We start from the raw sequence: 15,534 nt of genomic DNA, 5'->3' as shown, positions 1-15,534 counted from the left end.
CCCAGGAAAGCCACGTTCCAACCCACTGGGAGCTAAACTCCCAATCCCATTCTCGCCCCCAACAAAAAGTCCTAGGTTTCCCCCAACCCCTCCTCCACTGCTATCTTGGGACCCAGTCCTCAGCCCTTCCCAGAAGGGGCCCAGTCATCTTACCTGCGATTCCCACCCACTCAGGAAGTCCTATCGCCACCCACCAAAGCCACCCCATCCGGCTTTTCTTTGGGGATCAGACGTTTGAACCCCTTATCTAAGGAACCCAGTTGCCAGAGTCTCCAGCCCCCGCCCCCTTTGGACACACAGGTACCAGCAGTCCCCTCCAGGGTTCTCCAGGGCCCGCCCTCACCTGGCCCGCCCCGTCCCGCCCCCACCTCGGGCTGGGCGGGGCCGCGCCTCTCCCGGCCGCTCGCTCACCTCCTCCGGCTTCGGAGGGACCCATGGCTGCGGCGGCCCTGCGAGGACGGCAGTGGAGAGAATCCAGCGCGTTCGGTCGGGCGGTGAGGCTGCTGCAGCGCCTGGAAGAGCAATGCGGGGACCCCCGGCTCGCCTCGAGTCCCCCCTCGCTGCGCGACCTGCTGCCCCGCACCGCGCAGCTGCTGCGCGAGGTGGCGCACGCCCGACGGGAGGGCGGCGGAGGCGGCCCCGAGGGTCCCGGTGGTGCGGAGGACTTTCTCGTGGTCTATCTCGCTAACCTGGAGGCCAAAAGCAGGCAGGTGGCGGCACTGCTGCCACCCCGGGGCCGGAAGACTGCCAACGACGAGCTCTTCCGGGAGGGCTCCAGACTCAGGTGAGCCCTTGCGCCAGGACAAAGGTGAGCTCGCGAGTGGGTCCCAGGTCATGCTCCCAGCTCCCTCCTCCCTCGGACCCAGGGGTCCCGGTCCCAAGCCCTTCTCCCTGAAGAAACATGGAAAACTGGGCCACCCAGGTTTTTCCTTCCTTGGGCACCTGGGCACTGAGCTCCCCATTTCCCCCTCTTTCTTGACTAAGAAGCGGGCTGCTCTCCCAGAGGGTTTAGACACACATCCTGGAATGTGGAGACCCCAGGGAGCTTCCTGCATGAGGATAGCTAGACGAAGTGCTCTTTAAGCCCCCTTCACCGCTCCGCCTGGGGGACTCCCAGAGCCTCTTTAGTTCCTGAGGAAGAGCTAACTCAGGACCTGGCGCTTGTCTGCAGGTTCCCGGCTCCGGTTCTGAATTCTGGGGAAAAGGCTGATGAGTGACAGGGGCAGAGGTTTGAGGCCTAGAGCCCAGAGCAAGGTTTGGAACAGCGGCTCTCAATCCCAACAGGCCCCCACGCCCCTTCTTTAGAGCAAATATTTTGTAGTGTTTCTCTAAATCCATCCTGAAATGAAATACCTCCAGGTATTTTAGGGTAAATAACCTACCTTTTCATAATTCTTTTTTAAAAACCACTATAATGCCCAAAATGTATTATAAGGAAGAGATAAAAGGAATGTTCTTCATAATAAAATTATCAATATTTCAAATGAAAATGCCAAGGCATAGTTACAATTATTCTGGAAGGCAGAATTGACTAGTCAGACACTTGCACTTGGAGGGAAAAATCACTCTGTTGCTGAATCAAACAGACTTCCCTGGATACATAGGTTAGTGAATTTCTGTAAAATTCAGAATCAATTTTCAAAGTGCAAAAAATGCTTATGTAGGGAATCCCCTGGCCGTCCAGTGGTTAGGACTCCATGCTTTCACTGCCAAGAGGCCAGGTTCAATACCTGGTCCAAGAACTAAGATCCCACAAGCTGCGGGGGCGTGGCCATAAAAATGCTTATGTGAAACTGAACTGGGTTCTAAGCTCAGATCATTATAAACGGACTTTCCACCTTCACGAATGTCTGATGGGACATTGGAAAATTGAGTGGGGTGTGGGTAAATCTAACTGGAGGGGATTGTCCCCACAATCCAGCCTCAAGTAAATTTCTAGAAGCTCCTTAGAATGGTGGTATAAGTCCACTGAGAACCACTGTTCTAGATGCAGTAGGTTCCAGAAACTAGGAAGCTTAGGGGCTCAGTGAGTATCTCAGTGGATTTTCTAGAGTTGGGGGTCCTAACAACTCTTTGATGGAGATTCTAGACCAGGACTTTCCACTAAAATCTAATACAAGCCACATATGTAGTTTTTCATTTTCTAGTAGACATATTACAAAAAGTTTTTTTAGACAGGTGAAATAAATTTTAGTAACATTTTCTTTAACTCACTCTATCCAATATATCTCAACTTATGATCAATATAAGGTGATGATTAATGACATCGTTCACATTCTTTTTTTTTTTCCTTTTGCGCTAACTTTCTGAGATGTAGTGTGTATTTCACATTTAGAGTACATCTCAACTTGGAGCAGTCACATGTGAATAGTGACTATATTACAGACTCTGGGAAGGGAGGGTGCTTAGAAACTGTCAATGGTGGCCCTATAAAAGGCATCAGGGGGACTTCCCTGGCGGTACAGTGGTTAAGAATCCACCTTCCAATGCAGGGGACACGGGTTTGATCCCTGGTCAGGGAACTAGGATCCCACATGCCATGTTGCAACTAAGCCCGCATGCTCTGGAGCTCGCGAGCCACGGGTAGAGAGAAGCCTGCGCGCTGCAATGAAGATCCCGTGTGCCGCAACTAAGACCCGATGCAGCCAAAGAAAAAAAAGGCATCAGGAATCCTACAGACCTGGAGGCTATTAATATAAAATATTAAGAACAGTAATAGTAATTAACATGCCGACGGTATACCAGGTTGTGCTTGGCATTTTAGGTGCTCGTAAGACAGGTAAGAATCCTCATCGCTCCCCCTGTGAAGCAGAGGCTGTACTTATCCTGTATTTATGCCCATTTCACGGTTGAGGAAACTGAGGCTTAACGAGGGGGGGAGGAACTTGCCAAAAATCACACAACTAAGTGTCAGAGCTACCCTCTACTGCTCGCCACGTCCTGAACGGCCCCTCAGAGAGGCAGCCAGCAGGAGGAAGCACAGGGGTCCACCACCCAGTTGTTCTAAAAACAACAGGGAGTCTCCAAACAGACCACCCTAAATGGCCCCAGCCCTCGTGGTCCCACGTCCGGCGAGGCAAGGCTTCAGGCAGAGGCTGGGATTTATCTGCCGGAGGATGCCTTGGATATTAGGCGGTACCTCCCTTTCCTTCACAGACAGGGACACTGAGGTTCTGCGTGGGGAGGCATCAGGACTGCAACAGCCAGTCTTGGAATCTACTTTATCCTGCACTGACACCTTAGACAGATTCTGGGGGCCTCACCCCTGTGGATGTTCTGGCCAGAGGGTGGAGGTGTCAGTGGGGGCCCCAAGGTCAAGTCCAGGTCCTCAGAGCCCAACCTCGCAGGCGACAGCTGGCCAAGCTGACCCTCATCTTCAGCCACATGTGTGCGGAGCTGGGCGCACTCTTCCCTGGGGGCAAATACTGTGGACACACGTACCAGCTCACCGAGGTCCTGGCCCACACTTTCTGGAGAGAGCAGTGCGGAGCCCGGTGAGTGAGCACCCGCCCCTGGGACCCCATCCTGCCCCTGCCCATGGACCCAGGTGTCTAGGCCCCCAGCCCCTCCTCCCCCAGACCCAGGATCCAGGCCCCCGGCCCCTCCTCCCTCAGACCCAGGATCCAGGCCCCTAGTTGCCTCCTTCCCAGAAGTGCTCCCATTCTAGCCTCCCAGAGGCTTCACCTATAATCCCCTCCCCGCCACGCCCCTGCACCTAGGTGTGTGCTGCCCTGGGCTGAGTTTGAGGTGCTTTTGTGCATCTGCCACCCCGTGGAGCCTGGCTCCATGGCCCTGGCCTTGCGCTCCACTATCGACCTCACCTGCAGCGGCCATGTGTCCATCTTCGAGTTTGACATCTTCACCAGGCTCTTTCAGGTCAGGCAAGGCCAATGCCTGAAGCCCAGACACTTGGGTCCTGGGGGAGGAGGGGCTGGGGGCCTGGGCTTATGGGTCTGAAGGAGGAGGGGGGTGGGGGCCGGATTCCTGGGTTCTGGAGAAGGAAGGGTCTGGAATCTTCTGCGTCAAAGATATTCCTGAGGGTATATCTTTGGGAGTGAGGGAGGTGTCTGGGTTCTTGGACTCTGGGAGGCACTAGGGGTGTGGGCTGCTTCCTCAGCAGCCCCTCCCTGACCCAAGCACTGCCCCCCCTTAGCCATGGCCAACACTCCTCAAGAACTGGCAGCTCCTGGCAGTGAACCACCCAGGCTACATGGCCTTCCTCACTTACGATGAGGTCCGAGCACGTCTGCAGACCTACAAAGACAAGCCAGGCAGGTAAAAGGGCCAGGACTCGAAGAGAAGGCTGCTGAGGGCGCAGGGGTCTGGGTCCTAGGCTGGGGTGTCTGGATGGCCTAGACATCCTGCAGAAAGTAAGAAGCGAAGGGCCGCAGTACATGGGACCCCAGAGAGTCGAGAACTCAGAGGTAGGATGCTGAGTGCCCCCTACAACCTAGGTTCTCCCGGGACCACCTAGACCTGCCCACGATCTAGCAGCTAAAGGGACAATACCTGGTCTGGCAAGGGGGCCTGAAGGCTCTGCCCCAGGATAAGGTTTGTTTCTGATAGGTTAGAGCCCATGCAGTGCCATCTGTTAAATATTTTAAATATGACCTCCCCCCTTCTGGGAAACCAGACACCTGAGTCCTTAAAGTATTTCAGGCCAGGAGTTCTGAGCTGTTGGATCCCTCTAGAGGGCTAAAAATTGAGGGACTGAGCTCCCTGGAAGTTAAGAGAATAGGATGTCAGATTCCTAAGTCTTTGCAGGGCTGAGGTGCAGGGCCCCCAAGATGGTATGTATTAGCACTCTTCCAGTTGTACTTCAAACTGGTGTAAAGGGAAAGAAAAAGAAATGAATTAATGCCCATAATTGAAAAGACTAGGTTTGGGTTTCAGGCACAGCTGGATCCAGGTGCTCAGGTGCTATTGTCAGAAATCAGTTCCTGTTCTTCCCCTGCTTTCCTCTTTGTTAGCCTCATTCTCAACCACAGTCTTTCCTCATGGTGGCAAATGGTTTCTAGAAGCCCCAGCTTTACACCCTACCAGCTTATCAACCCCTATAGAAATGGAGTGCCTTACTCCTAATACTTCCAGCAAAAGTCCCAAGGCTGACTCCCATCACTATGGTCGGGGTCCTGAAATGGACTGGTTGGCCAAGCCAGAATCAGCTTTGTCTAAACCCCAGTGAAGGTGGAGGAGGAGCCAAGCAGGTGAACACAGCAGACATTCCCTATAGTGGCAGACAGGGATCTAGTGCCTCATTGCCTAGAAGTTTATAAGGGAGCAAGGACTTAGAGACCCGGATCCCCGACAGGGTGAAGGGCCGGCAAGTTCCAGAGGGGGCAGCAGTGACCACTCCCTCACCCCATCCCTTCCTACCTCTTCCTCCAGCTACATCTTCCGGCCCAGCTGCACTCGCCCGGGGCAGTGGGCCATCGGATTCGTGAGCTCAGAAGGCAACATCCTGCAGACCATCCCTCTCAACAAACCTCTGTTCCGGGCACTCCTGGAAGGACAAAAGGACGGCTTGTGAGTCACCATCCTAGCAGGGGGAGGGTGTCGACAGAATGCACTTCGGAAGGTCGTGCATGTAGAGCGCTGCCCAAGAGCACCACGCCTGAGGGCACGGGGTTCGCAGAGTAGACAACATAAATTTGCAGTACCACAGTGTGCCAGCAGGTGGCAGACAAGGGTCCAGAGGAAAGGGCACCTTCTCTAGTTCCCACAAAGCTGCCCTGTTGGGCTAGTAGCCGCTCTCCGAGTGTGTGGGAGTTTGTCACAACCGCAGTGGTCCCCTTCCTTGGACTTGCGCTCAAGGGCTTTTGCTTCTAGGTATCCATATCCTATTCTAGAATTTGGACTGTTGGAGCGGAAGGAGAACTGGGCAAAAAGCTAGACTGGGGTTTTCAATCTGTAATCTTGGCTGCCCCAGGGCCCCTCTTTCGGAATCTGCCTTGGGTAGGACGGGAGGGGAAAAATTGGTAGGAGAGGTTCCCAAGTCTCACCCTGGACGTTTAACCAGAGCCTCCTTAGCTAGCGGTCATATCTATATGATACACCATGAGATAGATGATGGACGGATACATGGATGATAGTAGATAGATAGGTAGGTAGAGAGAGAGAGAATGGATGGATACATAGATTAGATAGGTAGGTAGTTAGGTAGCTAGGTAGATGGATGGAAAGACGGACGGACAGACAGACAGACAGATAGATATGCAGTTGATTCTCGTGATTTCTCATTATTTGTGGCAGTTCTGTTCTACAAAATCGCAGCCAACGCTGAATTAGTGAATCCTGAGCCGTCGCTCCTAGCGGAAATACAGCTGTAGGTTCCTGCAAGATTCTGGTCACATTGTTGTCAAGCAGTCACTGCATAATAACCTTTGTGTGTATTTCTGTTTAAAGACACCTAATTTAATACATTGATATATCATCGATACATTCACATTGAACTCACGGCCCGCAGCACAGTAACTCACACCTGAACAAAGCTCATCTCCCACGTATTTTCTCCATCATGTATATCACGGCCTCCCTGTGCTTAGGACATGAGACGGCACTTCAACGCTCTACTTGGGGGGCATTTAAGCCAGCCAAGTCACGGAGAAAAAGCATTAAAATGTGAAAATGGGGCACCAAATAGACTGTAAAAAGGACACATTTACAGTATGAGAACTGAAAGGAAAAGGCCAAATGTTGCCTTGTTCATCCTCAGCTGGGAGTGGGCCTGGCCATGAATGACTGTGAAAGTGCCACAGGGAGTGTTGATTTTGAGGTTCCAAATACATTTTAGCAAGTAGGCAAGTCTGCAAATTACAGAGTCTGCGAGTAATGAAAATCTAGTGTGTGTGTGTGTGTGTGTGTGTGTGTCTGTGTCTGTGTCTGTGTCTGTGTCTGTGTCTGTGTCTGTGTGTGTGTGTGTGAGTGTGAGTGTATGTGTGTGTATGCGTATATATATGTATACACATACCCAGACATATACTATCATATCTCTATCTGATAACTGAGGACACTTTGGCACAGAGAGACAGAGACACTTGTCCAGGTCACACAGCTCCTGAGCTAATGAACTGGGATTTGAAGCCAGGCAGCCAGGCTCAGAATTCGGGCCTGACGAATAAAGTACTAAGTTCCAGGTCAGATTTCAGTGGAGAATTCCCAGAGTTAAAATAAGTGTGAATACCATCCATCTGGTTTAACCCCCCTGCCCTGTGTATACACACACACACACACACACACACACACACACACACACACACAATTTTAGAGGTGGGAAAATCAAGAGAGAGGGGGCAGGGGACCCCAAGCTCTTTCTACCACACAGCAAGACAGTTTTCTGGGTCTAACACTGATCCTAGCAGTTCCCCTCTCACTGGGTACTTATGCGTGGGGGCAAGTCCTGCTTGTTTTCTGAGCACTGTCTTACTTAATCCTCACCACCCATCTTTGCCTTAGGCACAATTATGTCCATTTCACAGAAGAGAAAACTGAGGCCAGAGAGGTAGAGTTGCCCAGCTCAGGTCACACGGTTTGTTTGTGGGAAGCCACACCAGGGACCCAGGCCGGGGTGCCTGCACTGCTCTACCTGGCCGGCCAGGCAGAGCCACCGGCCTTGGGGGACCTGTGGCCCCGAGTTGATCTGGGGGTGCAGTTATGACCTGGACGGGAGACCCAAGGTGTGCAGAGGCTTCTTGTGGGCTGACCTGGAGCCAGGCTCTCGGACCTGACCCTGGTTCTGCATCCCTCCAGGCCTCACCCTGTGGCCTCGGGCATCGCCTGTCCCACGCTGAGCCCCAGTCACCCTCTGTGAAGTGAGAATAGTGTAGACGGAGTAGGGGGGGTCCTTCCAGCCCTGTGGGCCGAAGACTCTAGGATCTGGTCACTCCCACCATCTGTGACTAAGATGCTATTATGCTGGGACCTGAAGACTCTAGGACGGGTAAAGTTCTGGAAGGTCTGGGCCTGAGGTTTGATGTTTCCTGGTTCTCATGCATCTGGAGTTTCCAGAGCTGGAGTCACTTAGTCTGTCCTTCTATGGGGGTCTGAGGGGACACAGCCCTACCTTGGGGGCCTGAGAGGACACAGCTTGCCCTAGAAAATCCCAATTTCAGGAGAAGGGAGGGAAAATATCCCCAGGCCAGCTATGTATTGGGGGCAGGTGCTCCAGGGCGGGGTGAGGGGTGCTGGGTGCTGGAGGGCCCCTCGGTACCCCCTCTTCCCTTCCCCCAGCTACCTCTACCCAGATGGGAAAAACCACAACCCGGACCTGACCGAACTCTGCCAGATGGAACCCCATCAGTGCACCCACATGTCGGAGGTGAGGCCCAAGCCCGGCCACCCTCCCCGGCTCACCGCGCACCGCCCACCGCCCCCATCCACTGCACCATGGCTCAGGGATCCCCTGCCATGACTCAGGCCCTGGATTCCCAGAGGGCTTGGGGTTTGGGGCTGGCTTGGAGGCCACGTGAGCTGCCGTAAATAAATCACTTGGCCTCTCTGAGCCTGTCTGTTCCTCCTCTGGAAAACACACCTCCTCCTGCCTCTTACCCAGGGGTTTTCATGGGAATAAAACCAGGAAATGATACCTCTGAGATCATCAGAGCAGCTAATGCACTTTGCGCACTCACTAGGAGGCAGACCCCGTGTCAGCTTTTAGCTGCTGGCCATCCTGTGGGTGACAGACATGACAAACAAAATTTTGAGTACAAGTATATCCCGTGCAATATTCGGGACACACTTAGACCTCAAAATATATTCACTGTTTATCTGAAAATCAAATTTAACAGGGTATCCTGTATATTGGCTGAATCTGGCAGCCCTGAGTGTAGACCACCCCCCAGAGAACAAGTCCCATAACAAAAGCCCATGTAGGAGGCATTGGGACGCACGGCCTTGAACTTTAGGGGAGGCTTCAGGGCTGGTGCAGAGGTTTGGGACTTACTTCCTGTGGCCCGACTTGCATCTCCACGGCTGATATCGCCATCCTCGTCATCCCCATGTTACCTGCCAGGAGCAGCTGCAGCTGTACTGGGCCATGGACTCCACGTTTGAGCTCTGCAAGGTCTGTGCCCAGAGCAACAAGGACGTGAAGGTGGAGCCGTGCGGGCACCTGCTCTGTAGCCGCTGCCTGGCTGCCTGGCAGGTGGGTCCGACCCTGCCCTGACTTCCCACCCGGTCCCCCCCTCCCTATAGGAAAAGCCCCTGGAGGATCGCCCGCATGCCTCGTCAATCACATGGGGAAACTGAGGCCCAGGGAGAGGAGAAACTTGCTCCATTTAAGCCTCTGTCTCTCTCACTCTGCATCTGTCACCTCTGCTTCTCCTTCTCCGGTTACATTATTAGGGGAAGATGCTACACTGGCCCTGGTGTGGGAGGGGCGTGTCTGTGGGACTGACCACAATTAATACGGCCAGGCGTTCCTAGCCCGTAGCATTCCCTCTCTGGGTGATCTGGGGCCAGTGGCTTTACCTCTCTGAGCCTTAGCTGCCTTCTCAGGGGAATGGAGCTGATGGTAGTGACCTTCCAAGGAAGGATCCAGGCCCACGGGGCTTATCATAACAAAGACATCCATCTCCCAGAACAGCGACTAGCAAAACAGCTAGATAAGGAACTAGCCACCCCGACCCTTGATTAGAAAGCTCTGAGTAACTGATCATTGGAGTGGTCCTGCTTCTCTCTTCCCGTACCCTGATTCTTGCTCTTCTGCTTGAAATTTGCCAACAAATAATGAACCCCAGAAACCCTAGGCACCCCGTTCGGCCCCTAATAAAAGCAGAGCTCCAGGTCCGCCTCCCTCCCTGCAACCTCCCGTACCCTCCAGGACCTGCGAGTAATAAAATCTTGTTCTTCAAAGTTCCCTGATGGTTGACGCTGAGGTGCGCCCTGCAGTCCTAATAAGAACCAAAGGGCTGGCCCAGCCATGACATTGGCCCCAGTGGCGGTGGCAGGGGGGTGTCTGTGGGGCTCCCCACAGTGAATACATATGGCCCAGCTACGTGTCTCAGGCATTCCCAGCCCATAGCATCACCACTGTGAGGCTGAGACCTACACAGCACCCTGGCTCTCCCGGGCTCCGCCTGGCCTCGGGCTCTGGTCCAGCCCCTCCTTTCTGCCCTGCATGTGTCTCTCCATCTTTCTCTCTTCATAATTCCTCCTCTCTCTCTCTCCATTTCCCTCCCTCCGACTGTCCTCCCCACATCACTGTGTTGGGGATAAAGGCCCCTGTCGTCCCCAGGGGACCTGGTGGGGAACAGGGAGACCCTGATCCTTTCCCTCCCCGCTCCCCCAGCACTCAGACAGCCAGACCTGCCCCTTCTGCTGCTGCAAGATCGAGGGCCGAGAGGCTGTGAGTATCCAGGAGTTCCAAGCCAGCGCCACTGCTGAGGACTCAGAGGACAGCAGTGGCAAGGAAGATACGGAAGAGGAGCTGGGACAGGTAAGTAGGCCCAGGCAGGAGCTGGAACTGGAATCCCTAGGGTCTGAGGGAGGAGGGGCTAGAGGCCGAGACTCTGGGTCTGAGGGAGGAGGGGGCTGGTGACAGGATTCTGGGGTCCCAGGGGCATAGACTGTTGCATCCCTTAGGGTCTGGGGCTGTGGCTTTCTCTAGTATAACCCTCTTGAGGGTAGAACTTTGTCTCATTCTCCATTCTACCTCCAAAGCCTAGAAAGTGCCTGAATGCTGGGCCTCCAGGCAGGGGGACGTGTAGGTGAGAAGAAAATGGTAACTCATACCCCCCCCTCCCCACCCTCTGTCTCCCTTAGGTGACCCCCTCAACTCCTCCCCTGCCCCCTCGGCTGGATCTGCCCCCCGAGAGTCCGAGAAGCAAATGCCAGCTGAAGGTGGTGAGTCAGGCATTGGTCTGAGGTGGGCAACTTGGGTCCCATTCATCCCTGGGGTCCCCAGTCTGACCGGGTGCTCAGGGGCACAGGCCAGGCACTTGTTCTTTGCACCCACTTAGGAGGTGCCATCTGGCATCCACACCTTTATGGCTTCTTCTCTTCTCTCCCTTACTCATCCCCCCTCGTTGGCTTTCTGGCTCTCCTTCCAGCATCCCAGGTGTGCCCTCCCCTACCCCAGGGTCTTTGCACGAGCTCTTCTCTCTGCCTATATCTCTTTTCCGCAGGCTTACTTTCTCATCTCATCCTCTCAGGGAGGCCTTCACTGACCACCCTATTGAAAACAGCGCCTCTGGCCCTCCAAGCCCCTGCCCAGCTGCATTCTCTCAGTCCTTTGCACTGGCTGGCAGAGTGTATGGTCTATTGTTTTCTGTCACCGTTAGCATGTTGTCACCTTCCTGAAGGTTAGGACTTTGCCTTATTCTCTGTTCTACGAATCGTGCCTGACACATAGTAGGTGCTCAATAAACAGGTGTTGAATGAATCAATGGAATGAGTCTTCCCGACAAACCTATGAAGTCAAAAATGTTCCTCTCCTCATTTTCCAGAAGAAAAAAGCTCAGAGAGGTGACTGCACCTGCCCAAACATACAGCCTGAAAGAGGAGAAACCTTAAAAACCCCCCAAAATCATCTGCTTATTTTTCTAAGTGAGCCCTGGCCTTGCTTTTTCCTTCCCCCCACCCCCCTGGCCTCCGAGCCCCTGGCTTCCTGGGGTGCAGGGGGGGGGAGGAAAGGGGGGGGGGTCTCTGTTAGCATCTCAGGCTGAGTACACACCACAGCCAATCAATACTGGGCAGTCTTCAAACAAACAGCTCAGGAAGTCTGGGAACATTAGTCAACCACAGCAAACAAGAGAGCCAGCTGGGAGGGGGGCAGGGGCGGTGACACCAGCCAGGGAAGCTAAAAACAGATCCTGACCTGCAGCCAAAAACAAATGGAAACATTCAGGGGCACTCAGCCTCTGAGGACAATGCAGGGGGACAGAGGATGGCAGGCACCTCTGGCCAGAGGGTCACACCTATGCCGAGGCTGTGCCCTCCTCCTGGCAGGCCTTTTCCTCTTTTCCCCAAACCCTGCCTGATTCAAATTCCAGTCAACTCCCACTCCTGCATTGTTCAAAACATGCTGCAGAAGAGAGCGTGGGGTGTGCTACTTCCCAGCAAGGTGACTGTCGTAATGAGAATAGCTAACACGCGTGTATAACTCCTGCTGTACGCCGGGTGCCGCTTTTTAATGCAGTTGTTCAGTTGCCATGACAACCTGATACGGTAGATGCTGTTATGATCCCTATTATACAGACGGGTACACTGAGGCTCCAAGATCTGAAGGTCACCCAGCTCAAAGGGAAGAGAGTCAGGACTGGAGCCCAGGCCCCTGGCTCCAGACTCCAGAATTCATCCTCGATTTCCTTGTCTGTGAAATGGGTGTGATACCGGTCTCTGCCATGAGGGACTCACCCATCCATCACTGGATGAATCTCCCGGCTAGACATGCTCCCTCCCAACGCTGTCCTCCAGCAGAGAAACCCCCTTCTAGGGGTTGACACCGTCATTCAAAGGGACCCAGGCACCTCGCTGTGGCTACAGGGGACCGCTCCCATCCTCCGTGTCTCCATGGGGAGAATCGGGACAGGCGTGGCATGGGCCCCAGGGCTTGTGATGAAGTCAGCAAGAGTGGGCATTTGTAACCTGAATCAGATTTCCGCCCCCCTCACCTCTCAGAAGCCCCCAAGATCCCAGGACTCCAAGAATTAAGGCCAACACCCTCTCCATCAGCCCATAAGGCCTGGGGATCTGACCCCCTCCCCACCTCTCTGACCTCCTACCACCCCTTCAACTCCTTTGCAGCAGCAATGGACCCCCTGCTGTTCTTCTAGCAAGCTCACCACCCACTGCAGCGCTTCTGCCCACATCCTTCTTGCACTGAGGCTTCTGTTCAATTTTCCCCTCCTCCAGGAGGCCTTCCCCAGCCACCCTCATGTCTGATCACCCCCCCCCCACTCTCCCCCTCCACTATTTCAGTTCTCTGAAGGACACCTAACACTCTGGGGTAGTTCCTTGTTCCTGCACTGATGACTCATGTTAAGCCTCTTGCTTTGTAGACTGTTGGCTCCATGAGGACAGAGATTTTTGTCTATCTGGTTCCTGGCTGACTCTTCAGAGCCCGGGACAGTGCCGGACACACTGTAGCTGCTCAGGGAATTTGTGGGAGGAATGAATGAATGAATGAATGAATGGGTGGATGGATGGATGGGGGGGACAGAAGGGGGAATGAATGGGTGGGTGGATGGATGGATAGATGGACAAACAAAAGTTTTTCCTAAGCAAGCCAGAGGTGTCAGGGGGAAGAAACAGCATGGACTAGGGGCGAGACCCTGCCATACTGCCCTACCCCCCTCCCACCCCCCACCCCCCACCCCTGCCATCACTGGGTTATCCCTGTCTGGGCCTGACAGCCGCAGCTCATCTGCGAAACTTCTTAATCTCCTCCCCTCCAGGCACCTCTGGCGCTCCCCAGACTTCGAGCCCCTCTAACCTTGCCAAGATTTTGGACTGAGTTCTTATCAGCTTCATTGGAAATCACCTCCAGCCCCCAGGCCAGGGAGGGCGCCAGAGGGTAAGTGGAGAGGGCAGCTGGGGTCCAGGACTCCTGGGTCTGAGGGAGGAGGAGGTGGGGGAGGAAGGGAAACGCCGGTCCTAGGAAATTGACATCCCCGCTTAAATTCTCCCTATTGCAGAAACTCCTAAAGGGAACGTCTCCCCTGCATCTGCCCCTGAAGGACCCACGAAGGCCTGGATGCCAGGTGAGGGCCTTGCACCGTCCAGGTTCCCTCCCTCAGCCTGGCCCTGCCTGCCCCACCCCGCCTGGATGTGATAGTATCTAACCCACCGCTCTTTCCACCTCACAGGGCACCAAGATGTGCTGCGAAAGGGAGCCCCAGGGGCTGCAAGGGGTTTGGGAGGCGGAAATAAACTGCCAAGCCGGGTCTGTCCTCTGGTTTGTGGAGAAGGAGCGTAGTGGCCACCAGGGGGCAGCTTGGTGTTGGGAACCGCGGTCCCGGAGGCCTGATCCCCACCTGCTTAACCCTAGTGTCTGGGGTTCCGAGAGCTGAGAGTGGGAGACCCAGCTCCTCCGGATCCAGGAGTCTAGACTCCCAGACCCCTCCCCTCTCAGACCCAGGAGTCCCGCCCTCAGGACTTAGGAGTCCAGAGTCCCAAGTTCTCAGAGTCATTCAACTCCCTTTCCCCAGCATGGAAAAAAAAAAAAAAAATTCCCGGACCTAAACCCAGGTATCCAAGGCAAAAAGAGCCCACATTTCCTTGAGAGTTATTTATACACCCAGTCTCCCCACAATCCATTCTCTTCCCTCTCTTTCCTCCATGCCTCTTGGGAAATTTCTTCCAGAGGAGCAGAGTGGAAGTGTCTCCCAAAGGGACCCAAGCCTCCCTCTGTCTAAGTTTAAACCACCTGGCATCCCCTGTGCCCAGTCCCAGGCCGGGCAATGCTGGGCATGTGGCACTAATCACTGCCCTCCTGAGGCTCACAGTCCAGTGGGGGAGACAGAACTGTCCCCAGACCGTGGTGACACAGAGTGAGCAACGCTGAGATGAGGGCAGCCCAGGGGGCTGCAGGATCCTGGAGCAGACAACTGACCCAGCCTGGGAGGTCAGGGAGGGCTTCCAGGAGGAGGGAATGTCTAAGCTGAGACTGAAAAGATGAGAAAAAGGTATTTCCGTGTAAACACAGCATGGACGCATGCGTCACGGATTTAGTTCCAAGCAACAGAAACCTCCTTTGGGGCAGGAAGGGAATTGACTGAGAGGACTCGGGATCACTCAGATTCCCAGGAGTGATTAGAGAGCCAGGATTGGAAAGTGATCAAAAACACGACAGCAGCTGGCCTCCAACCAGAGCCCAGCCATGATCACACCACAGAACCCGTCCGATGAGGATACACTGGTGCCCCGGTGACCACTGGACCTTGGTCATCTCTGCCTCTGCTGCCCCGGAAACAGGTCGCATCTGCTAGCTGTTACGTGGAACAAATCACGCTGAAACTTATTGGTGAACAACAGTAATCATGGTTACGATGGGCCAGGATTGGGGGAAGGGCTCAGGATTTGGGGGGGGTTCTGGCTCAGGGTGCGATCAAGGGGCACTTGCAGCAGGGCAGCTGGGGGCTGGACAGGCATCCCTCTGCAGTCTCAGACCTAGTCTGCGCTTCCCCACAGCATGGCTGCCTCAGCGTAGTCAGACAGCTTATATGGTGGCTGAAGCCTTCACAGAAAGTATTCCAGTGACGCAGGCAGAAGCTACATGGCTTTTTCGACCTAACCTTGGGAGTCATGGAGCGTCACTTCATGCCGCATTCTAATGGTTACGTGCGAGTCACAAAACTGCACAGATTTAAGAGAAGGGGACATAGACCCCCATCTCTCAGTGGAAAGAGTGTCAAGATCGGGTTGTACACAAGTGTGGGGGGGGGGGCGTCCCTGGTGGCGCAGCGGTTGGGAATCTGCCTGCCAGTGCAGGGGACACGGGTTCAAGCCCTGGTCCAGGAAGATCCCACATGCCGCAGAGCAGCTAAGCCCGTGCACCACAACTACTCAGCCCGAGTTCTAGAGCCCGCGAGCCAC

General features: G+C 54.4%; 1 protein-coding gene across 1 annotated transcript; it reads left to right on the top strand.

Annotated features, from left to right (window-relative positions):
• Positions 1 to 415: 415 nt before the first annotated feature.
• On the top strand, positions 416 to 13,644 carry CBLC (Cbl proto-oncogene C). The gene is made up of 11 exons (XM_059044557.2): positions 416 to 784; positions 3,348 to 3,494; positions 3,720 to 3,876; positions 4,154 to 4,275; positions 5,389 to 5,526; positions 8,230 to 8,317; positions 9,011 to 9,142; positions 10,289 to 10,435; positions 10,762 to 10,842; positions 13,395 to 13,513; positions 13,635 to 13,644. Exons 1-11 carry the CDS (start codon positions 435 to 437, stop codon positions 13,642 to 13,644), a joined length of 1,491 nt encoding a protein of 496 aa, XP_058900540.1. The 5' UTR covers positions 416 to 434.
• The last annotated feature ends 1,890 nt before the right edge of the window (positions 13,645 to 15,534 follow it).

This window comes from Kogia breviceps, chromosome 18 (assembly GCF_026419965.1).
Source record: "Kogia breviceps isolate mKogBre1 chromosome 18, mKogBre1 haplotype 1, whole genome shotgun sequence".
NCBI classification, from domain to species: domain Eukaryota; kingdom Metazoa; phylum Chordata; class Mammalia; order Artiodactyla; family Physeteridae; genus Kogia; species Kogia breviceps.
Note: the sequence above shows the minus strand (reverse complement) of the source record. Positions and strands in the feature narration are given on the sequence as shown.